The sequence below is a fragment of the Mchenga conophoros genome, linkage group LG3 (assembly GCF_057382185.1).
Source record: "Mchenga conophoros isolate Kocher_MC1m ecotype Shallow Benthic linkage group LG3, M_conophoros_male_GT1.1, whole genome shotgun sequence".
NCBI classification, from domain to species: domain Eukaryota; kingdom Metazoa; phylum Chordata; class Actinopteri; order Cichliformes; family Cichlidae; genus Mchenga; species Mchenga conophoros.
The window spans coordinates 60,607,336-60,617,177 of NC_140528.1; the positions used below are offsets into that span (position 1 = coordinate 60,607,336).

Genomic DNA, 9,842 nt, shown 5'->3' on the forward strand with positions numbered 1-9,842 from the left:
GGATTGTTTTGCCACGAGTTCCCAGCATGCAATGTGCGAAAATCACGTGATTGCTAAACAAGGGGGAGGGTGCATCCGGCCTCCTCGGCTGTAATTGGTCCAGCCCAGAGTCGATCATGACCAATTGGCCAATCCAATACCTTTCATTATATATACCCTAAAAAAAAAAAAAAAAAACCATCGACCCATAAAAACAAAAAATCGCCAGCGGCCCACCGGGCAAATGCCCGGTATGCCCGATGGCCAGTCCAGCTATGGTCACAGGAGGGTGATGTGGAGTGAAATGAGTGGTGGAAGGGAACTTACGTTTGAACGAGTGGTTAAAGAGTTAAGTGAAGGGAAAGTGGTGGTTTTTCGTTTTTTGAGAAATACTGGTCTCATCAAAAGGATCTGAGGATTCAGGAATGACGGACGATTAACAGCCAGGAGGTGGCAGTAATGCAACAGTTTTGGATGCAAGCTGCCGTTAAACTTGACTGAAGAAGAAGAAGAAGCCTATGGAAACGCTTGAATATGTGTTTATTAGTTGCAGGAAGTATGTTAGTCAAATGAGAATGTTGAGGGTAGAAACTGTAGTTTGAAAAGGTGGCTGAGTGGTTAAGTCATGATAAAAGGAAGTGTGTGGTTTATTGTTTCTGTTTTATTTGTTTTGTTTTTTTAGAAATACTGTACTCATCAAGAGGCTCTAAGGATTTGGAAGTGATGTAACAGTAAAACCCAGGAGATGGCAGTAGTGCAACATCTTTGGATTCAAGCTGCCATTAAAAATGAAAGAAGATTTGGGCAGGTCAGTTTGAGTTATGTTTTGTTGTGGCTTTTGGGTAGAATTTTGTTAAGTTGATCTCTTTTATGGACCCACTTGGGTCTTAAATAGTTTGTCATTTTAAATATTTGTAATAATGTTGTCCTTTTTGGCTATACTACAACCCATGTGTGAAGATTACACCTGTGTTTTTATGTTCTTGGCTGCCATGATAGTCTTTTATTCCTTATCAGTTCTTTAGTAAACAATATTATTCCTTCCCACTGTCTTCAAAGTGCTTGCTCACAGGGTGTCATCTGGTTGGTGGGGTTTGTCTATATATTTTAGGGTCCTTGCAAATTAAAGTACCTTGAGGCAACTGTGACTTGGTACTATAAGTAAAACTGTCTTGAATTGAACTGATTATCTCATTCTGTATGCCTGGTATGGTTTTATAGATTAAACAAGCTTAGCATAAGGCCTGGGAACAGGTAGAAACTGCTTTCTTTTAGACAATGCTTGTGGTGGTCAGAGGGCCCGGTGGCGCCAGTGTCCGGCAGCCTCGCCTCCGTCAGTGCGTCCCAGGGCAGCTGTGGCTACAATGTAGCTTGCCATCACCAGTGTGTGAATGTGTGTGTGAATGGGTGAATGACTGAATGTGTAAAGCGCTTTGGGGTCCTTAGGGACTTAGTAAAGTGCTATACAAATACAGGCCATTTACCAATGCTTCCAGTCCTGCTAAAGTAAACCCAGAAACATACATAAAACTTCTGAGGTGTAACATACTGTTGAGCAAAAGACCTCCCGTCAGTAGATTTTGGGACTTCTAAACATTTTGCTGCAATCTTTAGAGAAACAGCTAACTGAACTTAGATCAAGATCTGTTTCTACCATGCTTACATTAATGTAGTAACTAGTTTTCCATTAAATGTTCAGCAAGAAAATAATTGCACTTACTCATAAAATAAAATTACTCTATTGTTATGATTTGTCTTCCTGCACACCCAGTTTTTAATGCTAATCAAATCACAATGTATTTAATATGCAAACAATCTTGAAATACAAAATTTGTCAACACTGTTTCTTTTTACCAGAACGTCATTTGAGGTTTGTGTTTTACAAGCATGTTGGCTACAAATTCACAGGATGTATAATTAACATATTTAGCTACAGTTCACATGTAATTAAATCGGGTATAGCTACAACAACTTTTGTTTTTATGTTCTTAGCTTTGCTTGATCAGATGTTTCTCATTCACAGGACAGATGACGATGGTGTCAGAGGCTTTGTCACAGCAGTACAGGTAGAAAAATGGAAGAATTTTTTCAGTGAAGGTATCCTCAAAGGTGTAAATATGGGTCCGTGCTCTCACATCATAAAACGACACTTGGCCTTCTTCGTAGTCCACATACACGCCCACTCTCTTGGGCTTAGGGTCGAGGGAGAGCAGTGATGGTGGGGATGTTGACGCTCTGTATCCCTGGCCTTTCTTCATGGCCAGAGCCCAATAGCCTTGGGTGGTGCTTACAGAGATCCTGCCCTTTCTGTTAACAGATGACCTCGCCACACCAAGGTACCAGTCATCCTTTTCCCCCACCTGGACCTCCCAGTAGTGTCTGCCAGAAGTGAAGCCCTCATGGGCCAATACTATAACCACCGTGTCGAAGCGATCGGGGTGGTCCGGGAGGTCCTGCCAGGCACCCAGGTGTCTCACCTGATGTCTATCCTGAGAGAGCTGCAACCACGGGTTAGCTGTGTCAGGGTCAAGAGTGACATCCACTGCAGAAGAACGAGACAGAGGATATATTTTGTTGGGGAGTTTAATGATGAAAACACAGGAAAGAAAAATAAGTAAAAAAAGCTTTACCTGTATATTTCAGAACTTTTTTGATCTCTGTAAAAACAAAATACAACATTCTCTTAAGATATGTTTCTTATACATCTTTACTTTTTTTTTAAAATAAAATGAATAGTCACACAGTAACAAAGGTATTTTTGAATGTTTATGGAAGTCCTACCACTGTCAGACAGTTTGTCAATCATTTCAGTCAACGTCGCCTCTAGTTTGGACACTAATTTTCTGATCATGCCAACACATGTGTCAGTGGGAACACTGGTCTCAGACCAGTCTTTAACAGATGGTGGAGTGCTGAGGGCCGGGAAGCTCTGCAGAAAGATACAGCCCAAGGGGGGGCAACAACTTAGAAACACGTTATTGACTAAAATAAGATGACCACAGTCATGGTTCTTTTCAAATAACCACAGATCACAAAGATTTTAAGGCTTCTGAACTAAGAAACAAATATGGTTGTAGAATTATTTCCAAATTAAGAGACTCAAATGCTCAGGGTTGCGTCAGAATGGGCATTATTTATGAAACACTGCCAAAAAAAACTTGCAAAGCTACTCTTTGATTGGATTGCAGGTATTGGAATGCAATACAGTGTAGAGCAGAAAGAGGGCGCTGTTGTCATTTAATTTAGCTATTAGTGAATACTGTAAAAGGCACCTGGTTTCACTGGAAAACAGGGTTAACAAAATGCTGGAAGTGTCATTTTACCATAAAAATCCTTTGAAATGAAGAAAAAAATAAGGAAAAATTAGAAAAATATCCATGAACTTGTACACCTTGCAAGGTAAAATATCAAGTACCACAACTTAAATTTGGCTCCCCGACACTGAGCACTGAAACAAAGCCTCTCTCACCTTTAAGAAATGAATGTGGTCAGTCCGAGCAACGGTTTCCAACTCTGTGTTCCTCCTCTTTAGCTCAGTGATTTCCTGTTCCAGTTCAGTAATGAGGCCTTGAGCCCACCTCTCCGTCTGCCTCTGCTTCTCCTCGATGACCAAAACCAGCTCGGCCTGAGTTTTCTGGATGGAGCGCACCAGCTCCGAGAAGACCTGCATGCTTTCCTCAATCTCTCTTTGAGCACTGGCCTGAAAGTACAAAAAGCACATGTATGTTGAACAACCATGTGCCATGTGAGTGTAGATTGTGACGTGGCCATGCAAAGGTAAAAACTCACTTTATTGAGCTCCACAGAGTGTTTGATCTCCTCCACCTTTTTCACTCTGTCCTGGATCATCTGCTGAACGTCTATTCCTGTCCTCTTAAGCTGTGCCTGCACAGTATCAGATCACACGGGCATGACTTGTGGTAATTATAAACTTGATGATGTGAAAAGATTATTAGTCTTTAGTTGTAATCAGGCAACAGAGAAGATAACATCATAAAGACACTGTGGACCAGCCTGCTGTACAAGGCGAGGTCTGTGCAGCATAGTTGTTCGTGTTAATGTTTCCTTAAAATCCTGGAAGGTTTAGGTTGAATCATTAGTTTAGTAAAAGTAAACAAAAAAACAAACAAAAATTCAACTCATAGACTCACAAACAACAGAACCTGTTGTATCACCAAACCTTTCTGACATGTTAAGGGCACAATAGGTCAAAGCTTGGTGGTGCCAAGGGGTCATTTAGTGCTTAATAAATGTATTAGACCACCACCCAATATAAGGTTTATGCCACAGCTGCCCTAAATTAACGGTACTTGTAATTATGAAAATATTTTTTATATTTTTGTAATGGTTAATCCACCAATATGTGCAAGTTCTATTTAAATCTAAATCAGAAGTATGCAGCTCCAGGCTTCGAGGCCCGGTGTCCTGCAGCTTTTAGATGTGTCCTTGATCCAACTCAGCTTATTTAAATGACTAAATAACCTCTTTAACAAGCCTTGAAGTTCTCCAGAGGCCTGGTAATGAACTAATCATGTGATTCAGGTGTGTTGACCCAGGGTGATATCTAAAACCTGCAGGACACTCCCTTAAGGCCTGGAGTTGCCTACCCCTGATCTAAATGGGGCGACCGTGGCTCAGGGGGTTGGGAAGCCTATCTGTAACCGGAAGGTCGCCGGTTTGATCCCCGGGCTCTCTGTCCTGGTCGTCGTGTCCTTGGGCAAGACACTTTACCCTACCGCCTACTGGTGTTGGCCAGAGGGGCCGATGGCGCAATATGGCAGCCTCGCTTCTGTCAGTCTGCCCCAGGGCAGCTGTGGCTACAACTGTAGCTTGCCTCCACCAGTGTGTGAATGTGAGAGTGAATGAATAGTGGTATTGTAAAGCGCTTTGGGTGCCTTGAAAAGCACTATATAAATCCAATCCATTATTATTATTAAATGATATATCTAATACTAAATTTAGCCATAAATCTTAAAATTTTGTCAGGACCTGAGTGACAAAACGCTTCTCCCACTGAAATCAAACGTCTAAATGAACAGAATCAACTTTCTGGGGTTAAATGTGACACTTAATTAATTTCTGACTTCCCAGTGAAGTCCAGAAATGTCTGTATACAAACATTTTTGACAAATTTCAAAAATATTTGTCATTTCTGTCACAGCTGATCTTATAAATCTGTTAAGCACTCTACATAATATTTTTTTTATGTGGTTGATCTATCTACAGTGCATTACTAACGATACGATTAACAATTAACAATGAAAAATGTGCATCATAACCATCATTTGAATATCTTTCACCATTTTGAATGTGGGAATCTGTGAACTTATGACATTAACTAAAGATGAACAATTAGCTGACTATAAATAGCAGAGAGGGTGTGTACTGGGTGCCATCTGAGCTGATCCTTTTTTCTTGATAAGACAAAAAAAAGAAAGAAAAAGAAAAGAGAACTTCTTGCTGAGAAATGAGGGTGCATAAATAATTCAATGAAAATATCTTGCTCTGCTTCCAGCGCATACAGTAGTATGCATCTCCAAAAAAGGTCATATTTATTCATATTAATAACTAAAGAATCCTTTTGAAGGAGTCCACAGAGTCTGGCAAATGAAACTGGAGTGTTGTGGAGCCACAGATTGAAAGGCTCTGTCCCATCCTAGTCTTCAACCATGTACAAGTAACAGTAATACATTTGAGCCTGCAAACAAACACTTCAAGCAGAAGTGTGTTTAACGAAAGTCTGAAGCTTTTCCATTTAGTCCTCCGTGTGTAAGTATGAGAGTTTATCTGTTTTATCTTTGGCACCAATCACCTGATTTAAACTATGTTAAAAAATACTGCGTAAATCGTACATGACAAGGTGTAAACAAAATATCAGTCTCCTATCTGTATAACTGTGCTTTCTGCAGTTCTCCAGATCTGCTGTCAGCGATCGTGACTTCAAGCATCCATCATTTTACGTTAACTCTGGCTGCACTCGCAAGAGTCCATATTTATAGAACAGTGATACCAATTTTTTACTCTAAACATTTTGAAGGGCCTAGGTCAAGTGGTTTTTTAGATAATGGATTTGAAACTATCCCTCCAACAAAAAAGAGAACAGCGGTAGTAAGACATGAATCTTTCCACTTGAGTTCCTTTAGCTAAGTCTGAGCTGGTCCGGGGGGAGGCAGTTGATGAACCGGCAAGAATTGACCCGCAAATATCTTGAAATCTTTTCCAGCACAGATAAACATTTGGTCCCTGTCCTATATTTGGATGGCAGCGCATCTGTCTCACCTTTTTCTCTGTCCATTCTCTCTCCACAGGGACTGTGTAGTGAGCCCTGTGGTCCGTCTCGGTGCAGAGGACGCACACGCACATCTGATCCTTCTTACAGAACAGCTCCAGGAGCCTCTCGTGCTTCGGACACATCCTGTCCTCCATGTTGGCAACGGGCTCCATCAGCTTGTGCTTAGTGAAGCGGGCTGAGTGACATTTCAGATGCTCCTCGCAGTATGAAGTCAGACACACCAGGCAGGATTTGACCGCCTTCGGCCTACCTTCTCCAAGGCAAACGTCGCACAAGACTTCCTCCCAAGATTGAGATTGGAGCGAAGAGAAAGAAGGAGATGGTAAGGTCTGAGGAAGTTGAGAAGCAGAGATTTGAGGTGAGGGTGGGGGTGATGTTTGGGGAAGTGGAGGCGGTGGCTCTTGTGCTGTGGCTTGGTGTGCCAGTGGAGGAGAGGTCTTTGGAGGTGAAATTGGAGGGATTAAAGGTGGTAAGTCTTCTTGCTGTGGCCTCTTCTCTCCTTGTTTCTCCTTCACTCCCTCTTTCTTTCTCTTCTCCTCTTGTTTCAGCTTCAGCTCCTCCAAAAGCTGCTCTTTCTGGTCTTTCTCCAAAAGCCTCTCCTCATCCTCCCTTTTCCTCCTTTCTATTGTCCACTTCCTTTCTTTCCCTTCTCCCTCTTCCTTGCTTCCCTTCCCTTCCATGCTTTTAATCCTAATCTCCTTGAACTGCTCTGCAATTTCCCTCAAGACAGTGTTGACACTAATATCGGGCCTTTTGTAGAAGGACTTCTTGCACATAGGACACTGATACAAAGGACTGCTTTTCCAGTATCCCAGGATGCAACTCTGGCAGAAGTTGTGTCCGCAGGGGATGGACACGGGGTTGGTGAAGACGTCCAGACAGATGGAGCAGTGCACCTGCTCTTCTGAAAGGTTCCCAGTAGTGGCCATTCCTGCACGGCGGAGAGGCAGGGTCATTTTCAGTGCAAGCAACCAGCCTTTGAATGGGTCATCAAACCTGCTGTGATATCGAGGTCGCTAGGATTAGATGGCATGACCTTAATGATGTCGTCTACAAGCAGATCTACAAAGCAAAGCATGGCGGGACTCATTTATCATTACATGCTTTGAAATTACAGGTCATAATGTTTTAGGTAAACATTTAGAATAATGACAAATGAGTCCCGATTAGTCCCGACTCATTTTAAGAGCTTACATGCATATGTCAATATTTAAATACAAAACATAGTCAACATCTTTCATAATCATTATTTATATTAAGATATTTTGAAAGTATTTAAATATTGATACTGCCCTCTTGTGGCCACATATTGTAATAGTCACACTGCTTTTAATTTCTGACCCAAGAAATTTATAGATAAATACAACTATAACTATAATAAGTTTATCAGAGGACGGCAATTAATAGAATCATCACATGAATTTTAACTCCTAATCTTTTCTTTTTAAAAGCAAACTCCATATCACAAGCTAAAGATTATTATGTCTCTCCTGTACGCTGGTACACTGCGACACAAATGTATCTGTGAAGCTGCAAGTAAGCAGGTTTGACCTATAAGACAGGCAGCTTCAGGCCTAGGTGTTCGTGACAGACCAGATTAAGATTTTTCCAAAAATACTAGCGTACCGCATGACCTGTCTTGCAGTGCTGGCAGCGCTTAAACTTTCTTATTTTGATAAATGAACACCTAGTACCTAAAAATATACAAACTTATAACTCTACGATTGAAGTCTTCTCTTGAACTATTTTAATCTATAATTCCCTGCCTGCAATGGAAAGAAAGTCCATACCACAGGTCAGCACTCATTAGAATAAAAATGTTATTAGAAAAAAAAATCCAACAACAATACTCCCCTAAGAGTTATGTCTGTGTACAGAGAAGCAGATGATACCCTGTGGAAATTAAAAACACAGGAGGTGAAGGGAGAGACAAAAAACAGAGATCTGGGAAACTCACCAGAGAGCAGCTGCCTGGAGACTCCACAGTGCACTGACATATGAGACAGGCTGTAACCGCTGCCCCTTACAGCCGCCCCCCACACAAACACACACTCTACTCAGACCCAAAATATACCCCGCTCCCTCAGTCTCCTTTTAACCTAGATACAAATATTCTCTGGCCATGACCCTCAAAGCTCCAGGAGGAATAGCTTTAAGTCTTCAGAGAATACAGCACATTAGCTAGGGTCAAATTCAGGAGTTTGACAAAGAAATTAAAATAGCAGAAGTAACACTAAAATCTGAGAACGCTTACATGTTGAGGATTTAATTTTTTGTGTTAATAATTGTAGGATTTTCAAATTGGCAAAATTTAAAACACAAAAAAATATTAGACTGTTAGCTTAGCACAAAGATTAGAAGCACAGACCATATAAAAACATGGATGTAATATCCAGGTTTTAAAAAAGAATAAGTCAACGTGGAAGTGTCTTAAACCTGCATTCTACCTGAAGGCCACCAGAGAGCGATAGCTGTGGTTGTAAAAAAACAAACAAAACCTTTGGGCCTGATAGAAGGCCATGCTTTCTGCAAACAGTTTGTGGACTCAGTCACTGATTTCTGGTTATACTGAATCAAAAATGAAGTCGATTTATAAAGCTTTATAGTTTTTGTATCATTGTATATTTCAAAATAGAGCCTTAACCATGACCACTGTTCACCAGCTAATGACGTATGACTGGTAAGTAGTTTGCCAACTAGCATGTAGTTTCACAGTCAAACCCATCCCTCTTCATATCATCCATTCTTTTAAAGATGGTGATGGTAAAAATGCCAAAGTTGAGGCTTCAGAAAGACATGTCAGAAACCAGTGGATGACACGACGGTAGCTACTACAGTCTATCTCCTTCATGCTGTCTATGACTAAAAACACTTTCTTCTCTCTCTTTGCTGGCATTGCTAAAGTTCAACATTACAAGTGTAGTAAAACAGACAGCTGACACTAAAATAGTTCTATATTTTGTGGAGATTATACATGATATAGATCACTGATATTTTTTTTTAGCTATGCTAAGCTAAAGGGATCCAGAGGATGCCTTAGTCAGAGGCTTTTTTTTTTATCTTCTCTTATACCAGAGGCCTATTTAACCAACCCCAAAGACAGAGCTCACATTTCAAGGTTGCTTTTGTCGATTTATAACAAAAGTAAGTTCAGTGTAATTCAGTCTCCTGACAGTTCTTTTTTAAATGTTTTGTCTACATAAACCCTTGAAGAAAAAGTAAACAATGTGATAACCACTGCAAAAAAAGTGCAGGTGTTTTAATTATGTTATGACTCCATCAGGAGAGTTCATGTTTTTTGTGTAATCTTATTTACTGTCGTGACTTAATGGACAGTTAATATGAGTGAGATAAAATAAAACAAGATATATATTTTTTAGTTTCTAGATCAAATGGCTTGAATTGTCCAATGACATAGGTTTAAAAACAAAACAGACTGTTAGGTTACCAAACATGGGTGTGTCTGAGGCCCTGAAAAGTAGGACACTGCCACTGATAAAATGACAGGCATGGTTAAGTGAAAACTTGAGTTATCTCAAATTTATTGATTCAAACTGCTGAGTAAGTAAAA

General features: G+C 40.5%; 1 protein-coding gene across 5 annotated transcripts; it reads right to left on the reverse strand.

Annotated features, from left to right (window-relative positions):
* Positions 1–1,705: 1,705 nt before the first annotated feature.
* On the reverse strand, positions 1,706–8,288 carry LOC146579848 (E3 ubiquitin-protein ligase TRIM39). 5 transcript variants are annotated; one of them, XM_085265484.1, is made up of 7 exons: positions 8,229–8,288; positions 6,259–7,270; positions 3,769–3,864; positions 3,449–3,679; positions 2,761–2,908; positions 2,610–2,636; positions 1,706–2,521 (listed from the first exon to the last, which is right to left on the reverse strand). In XM_085265484.1, the coding sequence occupies exons 2-7, from the start codon at positions 7,225–7,227 to the stop codon at positions 1,968–1,970; spliced, it is 2,025 nt and encodes a 674-aa protein (XP_085121610.1). In that variant the 5' UTR covers positions 7,228–7,270; positions 8,229–8,288; the 3' UTR covers positions 1,706–1,967. The 5 variants fall into 5 exon arrangements, with proteins under 5 accessions (XP_085121610.1, XP_085121593.1, XP_085121602.1 ...); XM_085265467.1 differs by having other exon boundaries at positions 6,259–7,202; positions 8,229–8,268; XM_085265476.1 differs by having other exon boundaries at positions 6,259–7,333; positions 8,229–8,248.
* Between the last annotated feature and the right edge of the window lie 1,554 nt (positions 8,289–9,842).

Excerpts from the sequence above, each read along its gene's own strand:
- LOC146579848 (XM_085265467.1), bottom strand. The coding sequence starts at position 8,268 with ATGTCAGTGCACTGTGGAGTCTCCAGGCAGCTGCTCTCTG. Across the intron at positions 2,637-2,760 it reads TGACAAACTGTCTGACAGTG|AGATCAAAAAAGTTCTGAAA; the intron begins GTAGGACTTCCA and ends TTGTTTTTACAG. Across the intron at positions 2,522-2,609 it reads AAAAGTTCTGAAATATACAG|TGGATGTCACTCTTGACCCT; the intron begins GTAAAGCTTTTT and ends GTTCTTCTGCAG.